A 25,954-nucleotide genomic window follows, 5' to 3' on the forward strand; every position below is an offset into this window, starting at 1 on the left:
TATGTTGTGCCTAAGTAGAAGGAAGAGATTAGTAACAATTTCATATAAAAATGTGTAAAATATGTTTCTTAACGACAAATGACATTAATGAACAAAAGAAATATTAAATCTCTTTTAGGATGTCTTTTCCTTTCTTGATTAAGGAACCTTAACCAGTGTGGTGAGCATAGCATAATGTGTAGACTTGGCAAATCATTGTTACCCACTTGAAACTACTGTAACATTGCGTGTCAACTAATACTTCAGTAAAAAAAAAAGAAATCTTAATCAAGATTAAACCTCTAAGATTATAGACCATGGGTTAATCTATAAGATTTAGACCTGTAGTATTAAGAGCACAAGAAAGGTTTGCTATCATCGAAGGAAGGACAGTGGAATAGCACATTAGAGTGTATTTGTGTGATTTCGGAGATTTGGGCTCACCTCCTTAGTAAGTGAAATATTCTCTTGTATTCAAGCTGAAAGCTATTAATTTAACTATTGTCCTGTGGTGAGTCTTCTAATTATGTGTATTGATGGACATGCTTTTTTCCTCTTTTTGTAACAGTAATGCAGAAAGCCTGGAGAGAGAGAAACCCCCAAGCTAGGATTTCTGCAGCTCATGAAGCCTTAGAGATAAATGAGTAAGTGGGGGACAAATCTTGCTTTTAAAAAGGAAATCTCATCCTTTGCTGAATGTATTCAGTTTTCATTAATGGTATACTTATATTAAATTATGCATTTGAACTTGAGGATTGTTTTAGGGGTTATTAATTTGTAAAAAAATTTTTGTTGCGAAGGACATCCATGTGATGGTGGTCTTAGTCATTTTAGAGAGCAATTCAGTGGCTTTGCTATGACCCTAACTTAAATAGCTTCCAAGGGCTATTTAGCCCTTCAAGGACTATCTGTGGGATATTGCAAGGACATAAAATAAAAACAGTTCTTTACATAACTATAACATGGGGAAATTATTTCAGATGTAGAATGCTCATCTGTGCCATCACATTTTTTAGGTAGATCTTCTGCTTGTGGGGAAAAGATAACAAAAACATAAGGTGAAAAAATTACACTTTTGAAGTATTTCAAGATCAAGACAAAGATAAGAGGAAATGCTGTCATTAGTGTTGTTAAACATTCTGTGGGTTACCAAGGAAGGCTGGGAAATATTCTGGAGATCTTAGAAAATGAGAAAGATTCTTAAAATTGAAGTCATAAAATCTCAGGGTTGGCAGAGACCTTAAAGGTCATTTAGCTCAACCACCCATCTGGTGCTTGAATCACCTCGACATTCTCCCTGCCAAGTGGTCATTGTTAAACTATTTTATGATTTTTTTTTTTGAAGAAAGTTACAGATTCTTCTTTGGAGGTCTTAGAAAAAAGATTCACTTGAGAATTGGAAATCCTGCCATTGTAACCTGTTGATCTGTTTGGTTTCTGATTCTGCCATACAACATATTTATTTTCCAGTTTCTCGTCATCTACAAATTTGATATGCCTGCCTTCTGTGTGTCATCCATGTTTCTGATAGAAATGTCGGGCTCAGGGGTGGAACCTTGTGACATGGCATATAGAAACTGTCCTTCAGGTTCATGTCTTCATGAGTCATCATCCTTTGGTATCAGTCAACCAATTAACTAGGCCACCCAGTTAACACTGTGATTCAGCTCACATTTCTGCATTTTGATCTTAAAAGTACCAGTTGTAGCTATGAATCTTTAATGTATAGTAAATCCTTTAAAGTAAATTAAGATAGCACAACCTGATTTAGTTGTTCTTAGCGGATTTAAGTGTTCACCACTTTCTTTTAAAAATGCTTGGAGACCATCCCTTTAATAATCCATTAGAATCTCTTTCCAAATCACTGTTCTGTAGTTTGGGAAGTCTGCCTTCTTCCCCTTTTGAACATTTTTACTACATTTGTCATCTCATCTTCTAGCACCTGTCCATTCTTTGTGATTCCTTAACTATTCACAGAGAGCACTTCCATGGCCTGACTATAGGGTCTGTTGGCTTCCTGGGATTTACCCATCCCAGTACAGTAATTCACTTAGAATCGATCAGTTATTTGCTATCTTACATCTTTTTTACCCCCATGAGAGTTTAATTTCTTCTCCCCTTTTCAGCCTGACAATCATGCTCCTTGATGGAGAAGCCAGGAACAAAATAGAAGTCAGAGAGTTTTGCATTCTCTTTATTATCTGCTGCTACTAACTATAAACTTTTCTTGTTTTGATGTGGTTGTTGTGTTGTTTGTCTTTTTTGCTTATTTATTTTTGCGATGGTTTTAGAGAAATGGGGGTGGTAATAGGGTTTTAAACATAATTTTAAAACAGGGAATAGATGGTTGTCTTTAGCGTTTTGTTTTGTCTTTATTTTGCTTTGCAAGCTTCAGGTAATTTTTGGAGTTTTAGCTCTCCTGACATTATTCTTATAATTTCATTCCACTCTCTTGTAGTCCTTCATTACATGCCCTCTTTCCATCTTTTTTTACATGTCCTTTAAACATCTGACCTTGTGAGAGATCTCTGTGCAGCCATATTGATTACTTAATTGTCACCTCTCTTTTCTTCCTGAGAGGTTCATTTGTGACTACGGTTACAGGTGGACATTTGGAAGCTGCCCAACCCTCTTAAACCATTTTTTTTTCCTTCGGAGTCTCATGCCATTGAATCATATCTCTTTTCTTTGAAGTTTTTGAAGTCCACCTTACCCTCTTTGATTGCCCGTGAACTCCAAAATGACATAGTAACTCTCTCTGAATGTTCCTATCAATTTTCATTTCACCAACTATTTTTTTCTTCTTGGTCAGAATTAGGTCCAGAGTTGAAGTTCCCCTAATTGCTTCCTCTACCATCTGGGAGATAAAATTGTTACCAAAGTAAGTCAAGAACCTGTCGGGTGCCCTACTTCTAACCAAACGAGACTTCTTCTAGCAGATATCTGGAAGGTTGACACCCCCATCACCATACTTTCTTGCTTCTGTATGTGTATTGTGTTGTGACAAGGATGCATCATCGATATCTTCCATTGAGCTGAGCAGTCGTTCTGTACTCCCCAACCATTAGCACTTCTATTGCTCTTTCTCCTTCACTCACAAGCTCTTAGCATGTTTCTACCCCAGACTCATGACTTTCCACATAGATACATGTTTTCTTGGCTAGTAGTGCTACTCTGCCTCTCCTAAGAATACTATTTGAAATGTATATAAAGTAAGCAACTTGCCCCAACCTATCTTGAATTCCCAGCCCACCAACTATAACCTTAGAGCTAACTCCTCTGATACTGTATCTACCACTCAGTATTATAATCTCAGTTTTCACTTCATTACCCTTGACCCATATTTATATGTCAGCATCTGAAGCCTTAAGTGTTGCTTCTTGATGCCTATCCCCGTTATTTTCTGTAGTGAATCACTGGGAAGTTTCAGGATCATTATTGTTCTTTCCAAGTCATGTATCGGCTGCCCTCCATAGTAATTGGTTTTTACAGCATTTTTCTGGGCATTTTTCTCCCTCGTACACCACATTCTGCCTAAAGCCCCATTGATTAGTCCTGCATGAAATTAAAGGGATTGGCTAAAGAATTTATAAGACCCCTCCTCAAGGCTAAGATTAACCAGTAACCCCAAACCTCCCATTAGCTGTAAGTTCAGCCTCCTTTTCCTAGCTGGCTGTTGCAGTTTATGAATGGTAAAAGCAACATTTGGTTTCACTTTCTGTTTATTTTCTCTCCTGTGGTCTGATGGAGGTTCTGATAAGTAGGGAAATGACCACAAGAGGGGCAATGGAGAAGAAGGAAAACAAAGGGATCGGTGCAGATCAGGACCTGTATGGTCTGCTCTGGCGTCACCATTTCCTAATTACATTCCCTTTCTTTGGCAGTTGGGTTGTTCTTACATGATTGGGAAGGTTTAAATTTCCAAGAGTTCCCGTGTTTGTTAGTTAACTGCTTATCCTTTCTGGCTTCCTAGCTTAGAGGTTGTTGAAAGGATTAAATGAGACGATATATGTTAAGTGCCTGGTACAGTGCTTAATGTATACTAAGCAACAGGTGGTAGCTATTATTGCTAAAGGCATGAGATTTAACTCTTGTTCACTACTGAGGCTGACTCAGATTTTGAGCTCTTCAGAAACAACACTACTGTAGGTTCTTCCAGTGTTCTCTGGCAGAACATCAGTGCTAACTGTAATGAGATGTTGAAGCGCTGTTGTCTTAATCCGTAATTTATCTGATTTAATGAATTTCTCATTTTGAAGAAACCCTTATATTAAAGAGAATCAGTGTTTAGTAAATAGCAGTAAACTTATATATAGGATCTCTAACTTTGAGAGCTGGAAGGAGATATTTCACAATAGCTAGTATCTTTGCCACTGTCAGTTGACATTAATTATGTACCACATGCTGGCTACTGTACTGAGCACTTCACATGCATCACCTTACTTAACCTTCACAACAACAGTGTGAACAAATAGATTCCATGTTGTTCTCCATCAGGGAGGCAGAGTAATAACTTGCCCAAAGTGACATACTAATAAGGGGCAGAGTCCATACGTGAGCCCCAAGCTCCTAACACTACACATCCTACCTTTCAAGCTAAAATACAGACATTTCTTTTGTGCCATTATTTTGTGTCAACAACTACAGACCAGGGGTGCATGAACCAGTTGGCCACTCTGCATGTTTTTGGCATAACTCCTTGCCCTTCTGCATGTACTCCTACAGCTATTCCAGTGTCCTTGGATTTGTAATTGATGGTGGCTATTATCTGAATGGACAGGTGTGCAACTGCTTATATTCTCTTGGCTGAAGAGGAAGCAACAACCATTGCTGAAGCAGAAAAGCTGTTTAAGCAGGCCCTGAAGGCTGGAGATGGCTGTTACCGGCGTTCTCAGCAGCTACAGCATCACGGATCCCAGTATGAAGCCCAACATAGTAAGGTTTTCTCCAGGTTGACGTGATGGGAGATCAGAACTGTAACACGATTAATCCGAACAAACTTTCAGGCCAGTTCAGAACAGGGTTCTCATAGATGAGAACAAATATTAATTTTTGCCTTCTTTAAAAAAATTTTTTTTAATGTTAATTTAGTTTTGAGACAGAGCATGAGCAAGAGAGGGGCAGAGAGAGAGGGAGACAGTGAATCTGAAGCAGGCTCCCGGCTCTAAGCTGTCGGCACAGAGCCTGATGCGGGGCTCAGAACCCACAAACTGTGAGATCATGACCTGAGCTGAAGTTGGACGCTTAACCGACTGAGCCACCCAGGTGCCCCTTTGCCTTTCTTCTTAATAATTTTTTTCCTTTCCATAAGAGCACAGTACATAATTATAGCTTTATTGCTGTTCACTTAATGTTCAGATTCTCTTTCCTGCTCTTGAGATTCTTAACTCCAGAAATAAATGGTAATAACCTTTAATGATAACTTTCTCCGAAGAATTCTTATGTATTTTTCTCTGTTTATTAGTTGTTTCTCTGCCCCATAACTTAAGTTCTAGTTGGGAAACAGGACTTAAATTCATGTTAACGTCATCAAAGGTTTTCTCTTAGGAGTCTTCTACAGCATGGGTTGAAATAGGACAACTAAGAGTATCACCGTTATTGGTGATTATCTCAGTATTTAGCCCTTTGGTATTGGCTTCCAGAGAGAAAAAGCCATGGGTTCATAATTATTTCTCTTTCTTATATTAAAAATAGTGGCTGCTTTTGTTTAAGATAACTCTTTAAAATGAGACCTTTTACTTTAGTACACTAAACAGAGGGTCAGTGATATTTTGGGGGGATGGTATAAAAAAACAAGACAACAAAATTGTTTCTGGAATTCCTTGAGCCACTTGACTTGTCAGTTTGTTGGTTGTTTAAGTAGAAATGTAGCAATCCTTTCATTGTCCATTCAGACTTCAGGTTGTTTCGTTAAGGTGGAATTTCTCCCTCCTGCATCTTGGGGAGTAGGATTGCATTGCCTTCATATTTGAGATTATAAAATTAAATTTTAGTGCTAAACTTGTATTTGACACAGAGACTGAGTGCATTAGTCTTTATAACTAAGTTACAGTGAGATCTTTGATTTTTGTGTGTATACATGAGTATGTCCACACAACACAATAATACACAGGTTTTTTTTTGTATTCAGTAAGTATATTTATTTATAAGCAGTAGGTATATATGTTAATCAAGTTTCTAATCACATCTGTATCTTGCTTTTTAAAAAATTTATAAGAATGAATTTTGAAGGCATGTCTATTTTCTGAACTAAATGAGAATTAACACATAACATTACATAAACTATAATATAACTTAAGAAATTTTCTTTATTCCTTTTTTTCTGTAAATTAAATCCTTTCAACCTGTTGCCTACATCTATCCAAAAAATATAATCACATCTTTAAAATAATTTGTAGGCACTTGGCAAATTTTCAGCACACATCTTGTTCTCATTGTTTTAAAACTTGAAATGTTAGGACTTTGGTCTTAACATCTTTTAATAGCTGCATATTATACATGTACTTAATCTATAACAGGTGTGTCATATTTTTCTAAAACATGGTAATTTTATTGAGGATTAAATGAATGCATGTTCTCACTGGTTCAGAAACTTATCCAAAAAGACATATAATTAAAAGATTAAGATGAGAAGTTGTTAATGTATTTTTTAGTGCCATTTTAGTGACTATTATTGTAACTAGTTAGCTTGTCAATGCTTTCTCTAACACTAGGGTAGTTTTTCATTTTGTTACATACTCTATTGTCATATCTGGAATGTGTTATATTGCCATCTAAAATAGACTGCTTTGGGGACCTGGAGATGATTATGATGTCACTAGTATTAGGGAAAGAATAATATAAAACAGAAGTTCAAGATGAGGCTTCTCCAGACTTAATGTCAAGCAGGAAAAAAAAAAAGTTGATCAAGATGCAACCTGAGATTCACCTCTTTGCATGTTCAGCAAAAGCATGCAAACTGAAGAATATGGAATGCTTGCTTGTAAACCACATTCAATATGGGTATGCTCATTTCCCCAGCACTTTGTGGCAGATGATTTTATTTATCAAATATTCAACATCCTAACTCAAAAGTATGGATTAGGTAATCCGTCACATGATTTGACCTTTGGAAGTCTAAGTGCTTTGACTACACTGTATGCGTTTTACTATTAGCAAACTCGTCAGTGCTCCTGGCAGTAAGAAAAAGCCAAAGGAGCACTCTGCTCTCTCTGAGGTTTTCCTTTAAGGGTATGGCAAAGGAGCCTCTGTATTTTTTTCTTGCTGCTCAGCTGAAAGCTTTTGTATTTTTAAATTTTGGTGTTTCATATTTCCTTTTTCAGGACGAGATACCAACGTCTTGGTCTACATCAAAAGAAGGCTAGCAATGTGTGCCAGAAGACTCGGGAGGACCAGGGAAGCAGTGAAAATGATGAGAGATGTGAGTTTAAATTTGTGTTTGAACAGTAGCAATGTACCTGACTTAAAGAAGGAGGAGCCACTGCATGGCTGCAGAGAGCAGCAGTGATGGCGCGGTGGTCCCATGGTTGCTGGAGCCAGCCAGTCTGGGAGTTGGCTCTGGCTCCCAGTGTATTAGGTGAATGATCTTGGGCCAGTGAGTCTACTGCTGTGTGCCTGTTTCCTCATCTGTGAAATGGGGATAGATAACAAGAACTTTAACAATACTAATAACAAAAAAAAATTACTACTAAGGATTATTGTGAAGATTAAGTGAGATAAAACATGCAAAGCTTTCAGTAGAGTGACTGGCATCTTAAGGAAATTTCAGTAGGTGAGCTTATTATTAAACCTGTGGAGCTGTAGCCAGAAACCAAGAATGAGATCAGTTAGTTTAGCTAACTGACTTTTTTTGTGTGTGTGGACAGTCAGGAAGATTTGAAAAACTATGGGTCTAATTAATTGCTACCCTCGAATTTAATAATATTATGATCTTTTTTTTTTTTTTAATTTTTTTTTTTCAACGTTTATTTATTTTTGGGACAGAGAGAGACAGAGCATGAACAGGGGAGGGGCAGAGAGAGAGGGAGACACAGAATCAGAAACAGGCTCCAGGCTCTGAGCCATCAGCCCAGAGCCTGACGCGGGGCTCGAACTCCCGGACCGGGAGATCGTGACCTGGCTGAAGTTGGACACTTAACCGACTGCGCCACCCAGGCGCCCCAATAATATTATGATCTAATCTGATTGTAGTCATTTCAAGCATTCTCCTAGATTCTTGCATCAGGATATTTTATCACTAGTAGTCAACATAACAAAAGAGGAAGTAGGTGAGAGTTTTAAAACAAGAGAGAACCAAGACAGACTATTAATATGTAACTTTAAATCAAAACAGTAGTTTTAAGGGAAATCAGTAGAGGAACTTTTACTTCCACATTTTTTTTTTTAATTAAGAAATACTTTTTCATAAAGAAGCTGACACCAATGTGAATTGTATTTATAAACCATTTTTTTTAAAAACAATTTCAGAAAACCTTTGCCAACACTTCATGCATGTGCTGTCTTCCTGAATCAAGAGACATAGGTAACCGCCCATTATAAAAATGAAAGAACCAAGGGACAAGATTAAAGTGACATCTTGCCTGGTTCTCAGCTTTCGGGTTTGGGAACGGGACTGTGTAAACCTCTAGTGAGCCACTTCTCAGTTTATCTTTGGAAGGGCAGTTATTCATACAAATTCCCAGTTACTCTGTTATTCAGGGCCTGCACTCCATCCAGGCCCACCCCTAATTATTTCTGCAAGTTACAGCCTAATGTAAAGGTGAGATCCGTGTTTGGGTCCGACTACTCAATTAAACAGTGGTATAGCTCCCAGATCTGAGGAGAGGACAAGATGAGGGGGATTCCAAGATAATTCTATTTGACTCAAGGTGATAGATGCTCTGTGGGCAAAGCCACTGTAAAGGGGATGTCCCAGGATTAAATTCTTTTGGTTGAGGGGAGAATTTAAAGAATGTTTGTCATACAGTGTAAGTGCTAATTTTTACAAAAGGAAAGTTCTGTGGAGACATGAACTTGCTCTCTAAGCTTTTTAACTTGCAGAAATTCCATCTTTTGATACAGTGAAGAAATTCTGCCAGTCCCTTTGTCTCTGAAAGAGCTGAGAATTTTATGAAGGATGGGATATTTATCTTAAAATGGCCCAGCCACATTCAGCCTTTAACAAGGTGTTTTAAATTTATTGCCTTTTCTTAACCTTAGGTAGGCCGGAACAGGCATGTATGGAGGAGCAGATTTGGGTGATTTTCTTTATTATGTGCTTAAGCAACTTCATAGGAAAAACAAATGGGGGGGTAATTTCAATTCCATTTTTTTCTGTCAGTTTCATTCTGATTATCATCAGTTTTAGTATATGCGTATACAGTTTCGTATGATTGAAACCAATACATTCATGCAATGGTTTGACTTTTGCTTAACTTTATTTCATATTTACAATTCCATTTATTGACTTAGTCCAAATGTAGATCTTGGGGGAAAATCTGGAATGCAATGGAATGAATGCTGGGCAGAGAGTAAGAAAACCTAGATGTGAATGTCAGCTTTGCTCTTCACTAGCTCTGTGACCCAGGGCAACTTTCTTTATGGGCTTTTCATTTGTCTTCTGTAGATTGTGGTTAGTGATTCTTACCTAAAAGGGTAATTGATGGAGCACTGGGGAGAATGAAATAAGATAATATAAAAACACCTGGCACATGGTAGACACGCTCACATTTTTTCCCCCATTTTTTCTCTATTATGCAAGTATGATATAATTTGCTTGACCATTCCCCTGATGGACATTTTGAGACATTTCTGATGTTTTTTTTTTTCTTGAATGAATCAGTTAGTAAGGCAAGCAATCTTTCCTATTACATATGTACACACACACACACACACAGATATATATGTGTGTGTATCTGAATGTATACATGTGTTTCTTGGGTTACTTTCCTTAAAGAATTCTGTTTTATTATTGGAATACCAATACGGTTACCTTTTAACTGTGTATATAGAGCCTCTAGTAGATATGGGCCCTACTCTTGTAACAGTCCTGTGAGGGACACTGTCAGACATTGTGGAGATGTGTTTTGAAGAGAAATATTCGTAGTGTTGTTTCCTTCACAAACTCCTGGCTCCCAAATGGAGGATGGAGGTTGAGGACCCCTGTGTTTGTTAAAGCTGCAGCTGGCCTCAGCCTTGTGGGAACAGTTGATGGTCAGACCTGACTCCTCTCAGGTCAGGGTCATATATAAATGGGAACCTCACTGAAGGGTTTACTCCTTTAACAACATGCACATAAACCATCTTGCTGCAAAAGTTCCTCTGATAAAACAGCACACTGGATTCTAGGCAGCCTGCTGATAAAACACTGAGGCAGGAGGATCTAATTTCTTATGAATACACAGCAATCCTACCCCATATATGTTGGTTGAAACTTTCTTACAGCAGATTTTAAACTGGAAATAGAAATGGTAGAGTCAGAATGCTTTCCATGTAGAAAGTAGACACTTCAAAACAATTCTCTGGAAACCCCTTAAAGGAAGGAAAAACTGTTAATTGATGAGATAGCCTAAAAAAAGAATGGGAATTCCGGGAAGGACAACTGTGGATGATTATGGATCTAGTAAAATACTGATACTATAAGTGAAATATTGAGGAGGTACGAACACCTAAGCTCCTTAATGTGAAGATTCTTGGCTTCTCATTTAAAAAGCAACAAATCAATTATTTTGAATTCCTAGGATATCGTCTCAAAAAACCCACTTTAATTAGCTTCCTTTTATAATCAAGAATATGGAAACATCTTATTGAAGGAATGCTCTGCAGTGGGTAGAACTAAGAAAGCATGCTGACTTTTGAATTTTACTATATGGTATTATTTATCCAAAATGAAAAGGGTTACATTTTCTGCTTTCTTAAATTTAAAGAAAAGCCTTTTTGCTTGTTCTCATTTTAAAATTGCTTCTCTAACATCTGATATAGGACACAGTTTTTTCTTTTTAACTTTTACCATTTAGTTAACCTCAAGGATTTTTTTTTCCTAGCTTTTCCTGGCCCTATTTGAGTAGATTTGGAATAGAAGTCATAAGGCTGACTGTTTGGTTTGGCCCAGTAGCCATACCCTGTCAGAACTGTTGTAGATAAACTGGTATGGATGGGATTCCTTGCCCATATGAAAGAACCCAAGAGCTCCTCTTGCCCCAGGTCATTTGGTCTAGACTTGAGTCTCTCAGTCTCAGTACAGTTGACATTTTGGGCCATGTAAGTCTTTGTAGTGGGTGCCCTATGCATTGTAGGATACTTAATAGCATCCCTGACCTCTACCCACAGATACCAGTAGCAACCTGTCCCTTTGTTGCTCCCCAGTGTGACAACCAAAAATGTTTCTAGATATCTCCTGGGGGACAAAATCATTCCTCACTAAGAACCATTGACCTGAAGAATCCTAAAGAGAGTAGATCTGTTTTGGGGTAGACATTGAATATTTATTCGGTCTTGTTAGTAGTCTGAGCTTCCACTACTGTGAGCACAGTGCTCTGTGGCATCCCCAGAGTTGATCAGTTTCTTGGACCAAGCTGATTTGGGAGGTTGTTTGTCTTATGTGGGATTCCCTGAAGAGATACCCTGGGACATGAAGACTAAATGAACTTGAAGGTTTTGGCGGGGTGTTGGTTGGAGTGATGAGAAAGAGAGGAGAATGTGAAGTCCTGATGTGGGGCAGTGGTCTTCCTTGGTCCTTGTGCATGCTTCCAGATCACTGTCTGCCTCTCTGCCCTAAAACCTAGAGCTCCTTTGAAAGTTGACCGTATGCTCGCAGACTTTATCACCTGTTTCCCCTCTGTTTTGTAGTTTTCTGCAGATCTTCACATCATTCTCCCTCATTCTAGTTTCACTCTTTCTCTCTGAACACTACCTCTTTCAATATCCTGGTCTTTCTCTTGACACAGGTCATAACAACTTCCTTGAAACATTTTATTTACTTGATTTTAGGAGACCATGCTTTCTTAGTTCTAAAATGTCACAGTCTGTAAGAAAGTATCACAAGCTAAGTGGCTTAAACAACAGAAATGTATTCTGTTACAGTTGTGGAGACCAGAAGTCTGAAATCCAGGTGTGGGTAGGGCCATACTCCCTCTGAAGGCTCTAGGAAAGAGTTCTTTCTTGCTGGCCATTACTCCAATCTCTGCCTCTGCCTTCACGTGACATTCTTTCTCCCTGTGTATGTCTTTGTAGTCAAATTTCCATCTTTTTGTAAAGGACACCAATCATGTTGGATTTAGAACTGGATTTATGACCTCATCTTAACTTGATTACATCCACAAAGACCCGATTTCCGAAACATTCACAGGAGTCAGGGGTTAGGACTTCAGAATTTCTTTTTGGAGGACATTGTTCAATCCACAATACCCAGTCATCTGTAAAAGCAAAATATAGGTACAGTAATCTGTGTATACTTTTATTCTCCCTAAAAATGGGGTACATACTGAGAAATGTGGATATCAAAGAAAAGAATCTACCCACCTAAAATTTGAGCTTTAAACAAAGCTGTGACTTGTTTATTTCCTGGGGAAGTAGTAACATTTGTTTTTAAATTAATGTAGATTAAAATGAGTTCTATTTAGAAAATTATTGTAGTTGTTCATCCCTTTTAGGTCATTAGAGGTATCCCACGGTGTGAGCAATTGACCTTTGAGAATTAATTTAACAGCATTAATAGTAAGAGGATGCCCTTTAGATGATTTGTGAAGAGTAGCTCTTCTATTGAAAGCATGCTTTAGAAAATATCCACCTCTGGGACTAATCAAAGCCTTTGGAGCATTAAGGACTGTTGATTTGCATTTTTGCCCACTTATGCTCATGAAGAAAAATCTTCATTAAGTCAATGATCTGTAAAAGAGATCTAGTATGCTGTTCCAAAGCTGTTTTAAAATTTCATTTTAGGGAATGTTCTGCAACAGAAAATCTGTTTTTATTGCATTGGTAAAAAAAAAAAATCTAGGAGGAAAACTTTTAAGTGAATATTTTGGGAGTTCATTTCTATTCCCTTTTATCTTTTTTTCTCATTCTTAAATTCTCTAGTTTTGTTCCTTTCTTTTGCCTTTCTATTCCACAAATTACATTATTTACCTTTTATCAATATCCTTCTTTTTTTCCCTTAAAATCATCATGGATTATTATGGATAACTTGGTTGATGAATAAATTTAGAAGATGTTCAGTTGATTGTTAGAAGAAGTACAGTAACATTATGCAGACTTGGGGCATGGGAAGAGGAGTATTTTAATACCTTCAGGTAACCAAGTATCACTCGAGCATAGTTGCTTTCAAGCTCTTAAGATAACTAGATGTATCATTGAGCTAAAGACAAAGTCTACAGTGAAACGTGTTCATTTCTAGGAAGTGTTCCTATGGTAATTGTTGGCCTATTTCTAGATTCCATCTTTGCTATACTTAGAAATAAAGAAAAAGTGAATCTTGGAAGCAAATGCTGTAAATAGTAACTCACTGTTCTTCAGAATTAGACTTTACATGAACCCTTGCTTTTTATCATGATTTTTTTTTTTTGGATTTGCCTGAAATGTTGTTTAAGTTAACTTATTTAGTAAATTATCGGCAATTAGTGATTTACATAGAAAGGGAAGGTGTTTAATAAGAGCAAATAATAGATTTATTAATTACTGATTTCTCTTTTTGTGTCAGTAAGGATGAACCATGGTTTAATCAGCATTGTACTGTGTATTCACTATACAAAGAGCAGCTGGTAAATAGTCCCTGAGGAGGATGAGAACTTGCCTAGAAGTGGTGTTTTTAATTTACTATTAGCTATTATCATTTACATGAAAGTCTTACTTGGGGCATAATAAATACATGAAGATAAGTGTCACTATCAGAATTTTTCATATGCTGGGCCCACATTTTTCAGGGTGGTGAGTAATATCTACGGCTGAGTAAAGCCTTCAATACATATGGCTGGCCTGTGAGCAGTTCTAGACATGTCAGTGCCTGTCATCTGGGAGATTGATTTAGCTTCCCTTTTCCAAACTCCCTGACCTACTTTCCCAGGTATTGACCTTCTGCTTCTGCTTCTTAACTGTGTCTACAATGAGTTCTTCTCTTGGATTCCTGCTCTTCTGCATTTCACCTTCCCAGGACTTGATCCTGGTTTTATTCAGTGGCTCCATTCATACCCACTATTTCTCTGGTTCCACATCTTCTCTCTCTCTTTTTTTACCCTACAGCCTTGATTTTAGTCTTGCTATATGCCCAGATTACACTAAACCAATTAGTCATTCACCCCATTCATTCATTCAGTGAAAGTGTATTGAACCTCCATTTCATGCCAGGTGTAATCAGTGAAAAAACAAACGTCCCTGACCTTATACAGTTACATTCTAGAAAGAAGAGATGAAAAAATAATAAACACAGTAAGTATGTATTTTTGTAATATATTAAAAATTGATAGATACTAGTGGAAAACAAAGTAGAGCAGGATAAGGAGGATTAGGAAAGCTAAGGGACAGAGAGTTGGAAGGCCACAGAAGTCACAGTTTTAATCCCATAATCACTTTGTCATTTTGCACACCTGATCATCTTATTTATTTATTTATTTATTTATTTATTTATTTATTTATTATGATCCCTGCATGTTTTGGCAACTCAAATACTTGTTGAACTGGAGTTTTAGAACAACAGTAAGATAGCCTCCTGTTTAGATGAAGATTTAAAGAAGTTGAAGCACAAAAAGATCATTCTGGTATTTTCTATTCCACTTTTTGGTTGCCTTTAGTTAACTTTTATCCAGAGAATCAGTTTTGAAATAATATCAGAACTCAGTTTTATTTTTAATGTTACTTTTTTGTCACAAACATCTGACAGCCTTGATTTTATAAGTTCTCAGGCTTCTTGCCCCATGATCAAGCATTATATGAGCACACTGTGCAAACCGTAAAATCATGGAAAAGTCTAAGCCAATCTTCTGACTTATAAAAGCTTGGTAACTCAGTCTTTAACTTATTCTTGTGATAGAATGGCAGTCCGTAAAGAATCTGGAGTGTTCTCTATCTATCTGGCACCTCCCTAGAGAACTGATTTATAGATCTTTCTTGTCCTTCTGGTCCAAACAGACCTGAAAGCACATGTTGATCATCCTATTTAAAAAGATGTTGTTTTACCAAAGACTGAAGGAGGTGCAGAATTTAGTCATGTGATATATGCTCAAGGGCTGTGAGGCAGGAGTATGCAAAAGAGTCCTGTGTGGATGGAGTAGACTAGGGAGGGGGGAGGATTACAGGCCACATAGGGTTTGTGGAGTGTAGTAAAGATTTCAGCTTTTACCCTGGCTGAAATGGGAAGCTTTGGAAGGTTTTGAGCAGAGGAATGATATGGCCATTTTTAATTTTTTACAGGCTGCTGTGTGGCAAGGAGAAGCAGGGAAGTTAATCACAAGGCTCTTGTATTTCATCTTGGTGAGAGACAGAGCAGTAGCAGAGTAGGTGGTGAGAAGTGGTCAGATTTTAGATATATTATGAGTGTAGGACCAGCAGTATTTGCTAATCAACTAATATGCATCGTGAGAAAATTCAAGGATGGTTCTAAGGATTTTGTCTTAGAAGAAAAAGAGTTTTTATCAGTTAAGATGTGGAAGTCTTCATATAAAACTTTTTTTTTTTTTTTTTTTTGGTAGCAGGGAAGGTTAGGAAGGTTAGTTTTGAACATGTCACATTTCAGAGAGCACATACTCATTTTCATCTTAAATAATGGCTTCTTGATCTTGTTGTGGACCATAGCAAATTTTTGCTTTGCTGAAGTGAGGAAACTGTTAAAAAGACAATAAGTAATGGGTCATCTGGGTTTGATGGAATCTCTTCTAAATTATAGTTGACGAGGAACTCCCATTATAATACCACTCATTTAAAAATGCCAGCAAGGTAAAACTTAATTGTTTACAGAGAAACCAGGACCATAACAGTCTTGTAAAATATGCAATACAGCAGCATGTGCATGTTTAATTTACATGTCTATTTCTTACCATTTTCACTTAATACTATTTTTCAGGTCTATCCATTTTTGTTCTATGTACCTCTAGTATACAGTTTGTAGTTTCTAACTGCTGCATCATATTCTATATTATGTTCTTACTCATTTTACTTAACTTTTCCCCTAGTGCAGGACTTCTAAGTTACCTCCAACCTTCCATTATCCCAGCAGTGCTGCATGAACATCCATATAAACACGTGGGAAGCTTTTACCCAGGAGTGGGATTGCTAGGGTCTACACCCAGGAGTGGGATTGCTGGATGTTACAGCATCTGCATGTTTGATTTCAGTATGCCCTGCTAGTGCATTCTCCAGAATGGCTGACTGTGACTGTTTAAATTCTCATCCGTAATACATGACTCTGCCCTTATATCTCAATATTAGGCTGTTTTAAACACTGCTGTATATATGTTATATATTTCAAATTTATTGAACATAACTAGTCATAATGTTATTTCATAATTAAAAAGAATACTATGTCATTTTTTCCTCCCTTCTCATTTTGTATTCTGTTCATTTGCTTCTTTTTACTTTTATTTTCCCTGATTAGTTTTGACAGAGATGTTTCAATTTTATTAATCCTTTCAAAGAACTAGGATTTGGTTTTATTTATTTTCTCAACTTTTTAATGTTTTTTTAAATATATATTTTTAAAGTTTATTTTGAGAGAGACAGAGACAGCATGTGTGGGGGAGGGGCAGAGAGAGGTGGGGACAGAGAATCCCAAGCAGACTCCTCAGTGTCAGCACAGAGCCTGACACGGGGCTTGAACCCATGAACTGTGAAATCATGACCGGAGCCAAAAGAGTTGCGTGCTTAACCAATGGAGCCACCCAGGTGCCTCTTAACTTTTTTTTATCTTTATTCCAGTTTTTTCTGTCCATATTTGTATTATTTTGTTTCTTTTTCTTCCCTCCTTCATCTCTGTGTTTATTGCCTTTTTACAAATTTTCTAAAGTTGAACACTTAACTCCACTAATTCTAAGTATTCCTGAATTCCCTTATTATTTCATCTTATCCCATATTGTATGTTTTTAGTCCTTGTCATTGATTTATAATTTTTTTATGTTATGCTTAGAGAACATAGATCATATGATACTGATTTGGGGAGAATTTATGGATGTTTGCTTTAAGGCCTAGTACATAGTCCATTTTTATAATTGTTATATCTGTGTTTGAAGGGAATATGTTCCCCATTGTTTATAAAAGTCTATGTGTTTACTAATTTGATCTTATTAACCATGTTATTCAAATCTTATGTGTCTTAGCTTATTTTTTCTGCTTGCTCTATGAGTTTCAGAGAGGAATATGATAGAATATTCACCAGTTTTTAAAATTTATTTGCTTTTTCTCCCCATGCTTAGTTAATTGTTGCTCTATATATTTTGAGACTGTTGTTAGATGCATTTTTGTTGTTGATTATTCTCTTACTGATACATCATTAAAAGTATATAATGCCCTTCCTTTGTATCTTTTTTTTCTCCTGCCCAGATTTTCTCTTAACTTGTATTAAAATGGAATGCTCTAGCTTATATGGATTCATATTTGCCTGCTATATTTAGTTCCAAATTTTATAATCAAATTTTCTGTGACTTTTTGATGGGCCAATGGGATCTATAAAATTTTTGCCACATATTGTCTTTATCAGTTGTAGAGTTTTGTACTTTTGGTTGGTATATTTTTCCTATTTGAGTTAATTGTCATTATTTTGTTTAGAGTCATTTTTGCTGTTTTTCATGTTTTTTATCTGTTATACTTTCTTCCTTTCTTCCACTGAACTTATCTGCTGGCTAACCATTTAAAAATTTTATTTCATTCTTTTTGTGGTCTCTACTAACTAAGATCCATACTTATATTTATGTTTCTTAATTAGTTATTAAGCTTACCAATATCTATTATTTTCTTCCCAGTGATACACTTAACTGAGCCTATGACTGTCCCCTCTGCAGACTCACATAGCAACCAAGGAAATTTGTATGCAGCTCTTTGTTCTGTGAGATGTACAGGAAGCACTGGTATCTGAGTCTCCTTTGGTTTGGTTGGACCAGGAGCCAGTGAAGCTGTTGAATTCTAGGGTGAACAGAGAGATGATCACTGGAAACAGACAATATTGGCTGATCTGGGATAGCAGGAACAGAAACCATAGAGGCAACAAAGCCAGCAATGTGTGTGATGACCAGAGAGGCTTCCTGGGTTTCCCTTTTTAATAATCGATAAAAAAATATTAAATATATCTCCTTCCTGGACAGTTGTCCGTCCTACTTATTAAGAGCATATACCCTGATGGCTTTCTCCCTCAACATGGGCCAGGAGACACTACTTTTGTGACTCAAGAGTCCATTGATGCACAACAGCACTTTCTGAGACCTGAGTCTCATTGAGCCCTTTAAATATGAGCTTAGTCTCTAGTAGGGCACCCTGCTATACTCTCCCACCAGTGAAATTTTTACTGCTTAGGTAGAGTAAGAAAAAGTTCCCAGATACCCTAGACTCCTCACTTTGTGTCACCTTTCACATTCAGTTAATGTGTACAGGTCTTGTAGGCTTTTCTGCCAAAATATGCACACAGTGGTACAGTTGCACTGCTGTGATCCTCACTTAGGTCACCATTGTCTTTCATCCAAACTATGCACTTGATCTCTGATCTCCAAGCTTCTGCTCTTGCCCTGGTAGAGTCCCTTCTGTAGAACATAGTGAGATGTGTTGTAAAACTCAGATCAAAAGTTGTTGCTTGCATAAAAGCCTTCGGTGATTTACTGTTGCATTTAAAATAAAATGCAGGGGCGCCTGGGTGGCTCGGTCGGTTAAGCGTCCGACTTCGGCTCAGGTCATGATCTCACGGTCCGTGAGTTTGAGCCCCGCGTCGGGCTCTGTGCTGACAGCTCAGAGCCTGGAGCCTGTTTCAGATTCTGTGTCTCCCTCTCTCTCTGCCCCTCCCCTGTTCATGCTCTGTCTCTCTCTGTCTCAAAAATAAATAAATGTTAAAAAAATTTTTTTTAAATAAAATGCAAACTCTTTACAAAGCTTATAAGGTCCTATATGATCTGCTCCCTGCTTACTCTTCCAAACTCAGCTTATGCTACTGTTTTTCCTTACTCACTAGGCCATAGCCACATTGGATTCTTTTTGAGTATGCCAAGTTTGCTTGTTCCTTCCTCAGGGACTTTGTACAGACCCTTCTCTTTGCCTGGAATACTCTGCTCCAGATCCCTACTCGGCCGGCTCCTTCTGGTCACCTTAGGGGAGCTTTCAGGGATACCCAGCTGTAGGAGCACTGTGCATACTGCCTCTCTCTCTCTCTCTCTCTCTCTCTCTCTCTCTCACACACACACACACACACACACACACACACATTTTCATACTGTTATGTTACACACATTGTCATTCTCAATCATATTACTGTCTTATTGTTTTATTGCCCTTTCACTTTTGAAGTCTCATTTACTTGTTTACTTGTTTATTGTCTACATTGCCTACCTCCACTGGAAAGTAAACTCCACAAGGGCAGGAACTTCATTTTGTTCTCTGGTACATGATAGCTTCTCAGTTGATTTTGTTGAATGAATGGATGGATGACTAGATGGCTGGGTGGGAATAGATAGGAGTACTTCCCACAGCACATCCCACGAAATGCAAAAGTAAGAGGACTGACTGAGAATTTACAACTCCTACCTTAGAAGCTCTTTTCCATCCTGAATAAACCTTAAGTTCCTTTAGCAAATGTTTGTCTGATTATAGAGTAGGCAGGCATTTCATCTCTATTCAACTCTTAGGTGTGAGAAGAGTTGTTCAGCCCAGCTGTTCTGTGGTCAAGTGTTTAGTTATGTACGGTTACTGCCTGGGAACCCACTCTTGCTCTCTGTCCCTGCCTTCTCTATAAATTGGGAGCCTCTCTGAAGAAGAGCTGCAGCTTCCTTAGCTTTCCCTGCCGTGGTTGAATCAAGTCCTGTTTGTAGTTTGTCTTAGAGAAATTTGTTAAAATTGCTTGTTTGGTGGCTCTGCCAGCCATTCTTCCTGTCCCTCTTGCTGTTTTCATCCAAGTATAGATTTGTCTCCTTTTGTGCCACTTTCCTGTCATTTTAATAGGTTTGTGGGAGGAAGAGGAGGTAGACATATTTGTTTAGTTTTTCATCTCAATTGGTTAAGTTCTTTGCCTGAGTTCTTTTACTACAGTGATGTGGGATGCAGAAAGGCTTTTTGAGTAGACTTGGAGTTGGCGTATTAATAAATATGCTCTGATTCCAAAAAGGGAAATTTATTTAGGCCTTTTTCTAAAGAGTGAGGGTTCAATTTATGCTGCTGCATCTGAATATATGTCCCTTTCGCAAAGATAGAAACGCTATCCTGTGTGGTATGATTTCTTTTTTCAGTCTTGCCTTCTCTTCAGTAACAGAGACACACACACATCCAAATGCTCTGGTTTTAATTTAATGAGTCTTGGTAGAACAACCTCAGTGGATTTGAGAGATTAAAGAGGTAGAGTTGAAAGAAATTGGAGATTTATTGGATAAATTTCTCTTGTTTTTGTTTTTACTTTCAGGGCATTGGTTGTTGTGTGAGGGAGAGAACATGCAAGAGAAATCATGGATGACTTCTGAACTTCTAGCTTAGGAAACTGGGGAGACAATGGCGCCATTATGGGGATTGAGATTATAATATAAGTACCTGGTTTGGGAAAGAGGTGGGGAGGACAGGAAGAATTTAGATATGCTACTTTTACAGTGCCTGTGGGTCATCGAAATGGGAATATCTAGTAGGTGGTAGGATATACAGGCCTTGAGCACCAGAGAGAAACTTTGACTGGAGGATGTTCTGGGAATGATCAGCATGAAAGGTGATTAAAATGGTAAACGAGGATGAGGTCATCCAGGGAAGAGTGAATAAAGTTTAAAGGAAAACAAACAAACAAAAAATTGAAGGGAAATGCAGAATAGGTTGATCAAAGGAGACTTGAAAAGAAGTGATGAGTGAAGTAGATAGAAAATCTAGGAGAATATTGTATTACGAAAACCATAGAAAGAAAGGAAAATGAATATGAGATCAGAACAATTCTTAGCACAGTGCTTGTCACACATTACATATTCAATAAATATTTATCATGGAGAAAATATTTGTTATGTTTTACTTTTAAAAGGTGGTTGGTAATTTGGCTACAGCAAGATCAATGGGATATAAAGGTTTATAATAGATTGCATTACGTTGTCTACTCGTTGTGAGGTAATGTTCTACTTGAGATGCCCCTGTCAGTAAGCTTATAAATAAAAGGAAAAGAAAGAGGAGATTGTATCTAGAATGGAACATGTAAGCAGTAGAAGACCAGAGCACATTCATATGTTGATGGAAAATACTGAGAAGAAAGGGAGAAGTTGAACATCTATAAAAAGAGAGGGCATCATTGATAGAATGAAGTTCTGAGGAGTGTGCAGTGATGAATTCCGGAGAACAGGAGGGAAGGGATTCCATGCGTGGCTGGCAGGGATACACAGATAGATCTGGATGCAGATGGGGATTGTAGTAGAGAGATAGGGCTGAAGAATGGAAGGGGGTCCTTCCTTTTGACTCTTGCTTTCTTGATTAAGTTAGATGACAAGATGTTCTTCTGAGAGTGAATTGGGATGATATGGGTTAAAAGCATGGAGAGAGTGGTAGAATAGGGGAGAGAAGTCACCAGGGAAATTTACTAGCGGTTCACTGAGCAGTTTCAGCCCCTCAGAAGTTGGAGATTATTATATTTCAGTTGTTCCTCCAAACCTCACAGTTGTGTTCTTTGGCCTGGATGTTGGGACAGAATTGGTAATCGTCTGGTTTGATTCAATGTCAGGTGTTGCTGGGTGAGTGAAATGGACAGACAAGGAAGTCAGGAACTTGAGGGATTGTCAAGGAAGTGGTAAGATGATGAGCCATGGGTTCTAGGGGGAGAGGGGAGGGAGGGAAGGAAGGTAAGAAGGGATGATGGATTCATTGTTTCTAAAAAAGTGCCTATGGAGGGCCTGCAAGGTGCTAGACCCAGTTCTAAGCACTAAGTACATAGTGGAGAACGAGACAGCCAACAATTACAGCTGTAATGGAACAGTTATAATGGACAGGGAACATGGTTGACAAAGACAATTACAGACTGAGGTGAGTGTTAGAAAGTCTGCTATGAAAGAGGGTAACTGGGAGGGGCTGCAGAGGAAGATGTTACAGAGGAAGAGCTAATTCAGAGACCGTGGGTTTGGAAAGAATTGGATAATAATGGAAAGGAGTTGGGGTGTCTGGGTGGCTTAGTAGGTTTAGCATCCAGCTCTTGATTTCAGCTCAGGTCATGATCTCACAGTTCAGGAGATTGACTCCCACGTCGGGCTCTGCACTGACAGCCTGCTTGGGATTCTTTCTCTCTCTTTTATCTCTGCCCCTCCTTCACTTGCTCTCTATCGCTCACTCTCAAAATCATACATACATACATATATACATACATATTTAAAAAGAGAAGAAGAAGAAGAAGAAGAAAGAAAAGGAATCCAGGGTGAATGAAGGGAAGGTTGGAATGAGATGAACTTGAAAAGGCAGGCAGCTTTGTCCTTTAGGGCTTTTCAGGAAATAAAGTGCAGTGGGAATCCATTAGCATATGTGAAACAGAGGAGGGATATAATCTCACTGATGTTTTTATTAAATTATTGGGTACATTGCTGAAAATCGAGGGCGAGGGTGGGAGCAGGGAGTCTAGGTAAGTTATAATAGCAGTCCAGGAAAGAACTGATGAGGGAGGGTTTAGAATTAGGGGTGGCCATGGAGAAGTGGATGATTTTGAGATATATTTGGACATAAAACCCACAGGATTTGACTAATGGCCAATTTTTTGGCTCTACCTTTAAAATATATTTAGAATCCTACCACTTCTTACTGTGTCCACAGCCATCCCTAGTCTAAACCATCATTATCTCACACTTGGACTATATTAACCTTGTAACTGGCTTCCTGATTTCACTCTTGTCTCCTTGCATCTACTCTCCACAGAGCAGCTAGAATGAGCCAGTAAGGCATAAATTAGATCATGTCATTCTTTGGCTTCAAACCTTTCATTAGTCTCTTATGTCAGAATTTAAACTCTAAAGTGACCTACAAGGCCCTACATAATTTAGCCCTTGTTTCTGTTCTGGATTCACTGTGCTCCAGCCACATTGGCTTCTTGCTGTCTGTTGAACATGCCTGACTCATTCTCACCTCAGGATCTTCACACTTGCTGGAATCTTCCCCAGGAATGCTCCTTTTCCAGACACTCTCATGACTTGCTCCCTCACCTGTTTCACTTTCTTATTAACTGTTACCTTCCTACCTTTCTTGCCCTGCCTTCCCTGATATCTGTATTTAAAATTACTTCTTCTTGCCATGCCAGCATTCTCTAACCCCCTTCCCTGCCTTGTTTATCTCCTTAGAACCTATTACTACCTTATGGTGATATATATTGCCACATATATCATTTCTCTCTATTTATTTTTTGCTTAATTTCTATCTCCACTAGAAGGTCACTTTCAGGAAAGTAAAAATTTTGTATCTGTTTACTACTGTATCCCAATAGAACAGTGCCTGGTGCATAGTAGCTTCTCAGTAGTTACCTGAAAAATGAATTGCTGAACAGACTGGATGTGGAAAGAAAGAAATTGTATTCTCAAAAAATGTGATACGTATGAGTCCATGGGTTATTAGCCTGAGCAGCTTGGTGATGGTCAGAGAGGAAGACGACTAGAGGAATAACAGATGTTAGAGGTCTGTTTTGGCATGTTAAATTTACCTCCAGGTGGAAATATCATGAAGTCAATTGGATATGTGTCTGGAACTCAGAGGTGAGGAGTTTGGGAATTCTCAACATATGTATAGGATTTAAAGCCACGGTATTGAGTGAGATCATGTATGTAGAGATGTAGACAGAGAAGAAGGAAGGCTAAGAAGTGACCTTCAGGGTCTTTTAACACTGACAGGCTAGGTAGAGGAGAAACCTCCAATGGAGCACTAGGAAAGGGAGGAGGAAAACCAGGGGAGTGTGATGTCATGGAAGCTAAAAGAAGAACAAAATTTAAGAGTAATAGGTGTGGCCTGAGAAAGACAAGCACAGACAATAAGTGAAAAGGATAAGACACTGGTGGTCTTAGTAACATTAAAGAGGAAGTTTGGTGTGAGCAGTGCTATAACATAACTGGAGATCAGTATGTTATGGTCAGAGTTGCATATTTTATATGAGACATGGACATCTAGATGTCAAGGTCTAGAGTTTGGCTAGGTAGCCTTGGGTTAGATACCTAATGCAGTGGAGGGATAGTCTTTTGCTTTCAGATAGTAAAACAATTGAGAGTCTAGGATAGTACATGGGATTTTTACATGGACTGTAATAATCTCCACTGAGGCTAGGGCTTGAGGTTAAAAGTAAGAATATGCAGCCAGGTGCCCAAATCTTCAGTGTCTGAGTGTCTGTTGCCTGGTAGAAAACAGGATTGAAGGATGGCGGCAAGTGCTGGAACATCATGGCATGAGCTTCGGAGGAGCAGGAACTGCTTCCCAAGGGCAGGGCTGAGCAGTAATGGTTAGATGTGCTTTGGGGAACGAGGAGAAGCCAGTCTTACATCCTTCCTGCTAGACACAAGTTTTGTGGGTCAAATTAACAGCTGAAACAGGAACAGTGAGCTCAGGCTCGTGTTGTGTAAATGGTTCGTGGGTACGTCGGGGAATTTCTATATCATGGACTCAGGCTCCAGCAGGGTAGAGTGGAAAGACCTGGGAGGAAAAGGAACACTGGAAGGCAAAGTGATGACAGAGGAGTGTGGGGGTTTATGTCAAAGGTTGAGGTGCTGACCTCCCGCCTGTTGCTTTATAAAAGAATCTTTCCTAATTCTTAACTTTCAGCATGACCACATTGTGAGATGCCTGCTAGGGTGAGTATTTGTTAGCTGTGCCCCAGATAACCAAATGAGTTAATCTCCTGAATAGAGTTATTTACCATTACCCCTGTGAACGTGGAAGGGTGTGTGCCAAACACAGTTATTGTGGTTTTGGCATAAAAAGGCCTTTCTGGCAGTAATTGTTGGCCGGTATGTTTAGTTGTTCGTTGAGGCCACTCCTGGAACAGGAGAGCAATGCCAGGTCATCACAGAGGGAAGGATGCTTATCATCCTGTTTTCCGTTACTGGGCCTGCTTCCAAGCCATTTGAAATATGCATCACATTGTTCGGATTTGTTCACGATCTCAAGGCCAGGGCAAAGCCCTATTTGAAGCTGTTTAAGATGATAAGGAAAATGTTTTACTCATAGTGTTACCTGTCTGTTTTGAGGAGCGCACCAGTTATTCTTTTCCCTAAAACAGGATGGGGCTGACTTCTTCCCTGCCCTTGTCTCCAACTTCACCCTTGCTGTTCTTGAAACTACAGTTTACCATGAGTTTAGAGTAGGGAAATTTTACACACACATGATGACATAGATAATTCAATGGTACTATCAGACCCTTGCTTTTATGTATTATTTATTTTTTGAGAGAGAAGGGGGGGGCACAAGTGAGCAAGGGGCAGAGAGAGAGAGAGAGAATCCCAGGAGGGGTGGGGTGGGAGGGCGAGAGAGAGAGGGGGAGAGAGAAGTAGGGCTCACCTGAAGAGAGGCTCACATTCATTGGTCACGGGACTTGAGCTCACCTGAAGCGGGGCTCATTCTCACCCAATGTAGGACTAGAACTCACACACCATGAGATCATGACCTGAGCCGAAGTCAGATGCTTAAGCAACTGAGCCACTGAGCCACCCAAGCACCCCAAGAAGAGAATCTTCTTGAAGAAGATTTCTAAATTCTGACCATGCTTGTTTTATCCTTATCTGATTGAGGAACAAGTAGAAGAGGGCATTTTATACTGAAAATATTTTTGTTAGGATCTGCATAAACGTAAAGCTTGTCTTCGTCACTAGAAAATTTAAGGAAGATTTCACTTTCGGGAATGTGTGGAGTG

At 38.5% G+C, this 25,954-nt stretch overlaps 1 protein-coding gene across 5 annotated transcripts in view; it reads left to right on the forward strand.

The window, feature by feature from the left end:
• Positions 1–25,954, forward strand: part of ST7 (suppression of tumorigenicity 7) — a 252,225-nt gene that overhangs the window by 154,151 nt on the left and 72,120 nt on the right. For 3 of the 5 annotated variants that reach the window (XM_043589321.1, XM_043589322.1, XM_043589325.1), the window contains exons 6-9: positions 548–623; positions 2,792–2,860; positions 4,760–4,914; positions 7,302–7,399. In XM_043589321.1, the coding sequence (XP_043445256.1) occupies positions 548–623; positions 2,792–2,860; positions 4,760–4,914; positions 7,302–7,399 (398 nt within the window). The remainder of the gene's footprint in view (positions 1–547; positions 624–2,791; positions 2,861–4,759; positions 4,915–7,301; positions 7,400–25,954) is intronic. The other 2 variants (XM_043589323.1, XM_043589324.1) reach the window with 1 other exon arrangement.

Source organism: Prionailurus bengalensis, chromosome A2, assembly GCF_016509475.1.
Source record: "Prionailurus bengalensis isolate Pbe53 chromosome A2, Fcat_Pben_1.1_paternal_pri, whole genome shotgun sequence".
Lineage (NCBI taxonomy): Eukaryota > Metazoa > Chordata > Mammalia > Carnivora > Felidae > Prionailurus > Prionailurus bengalensis.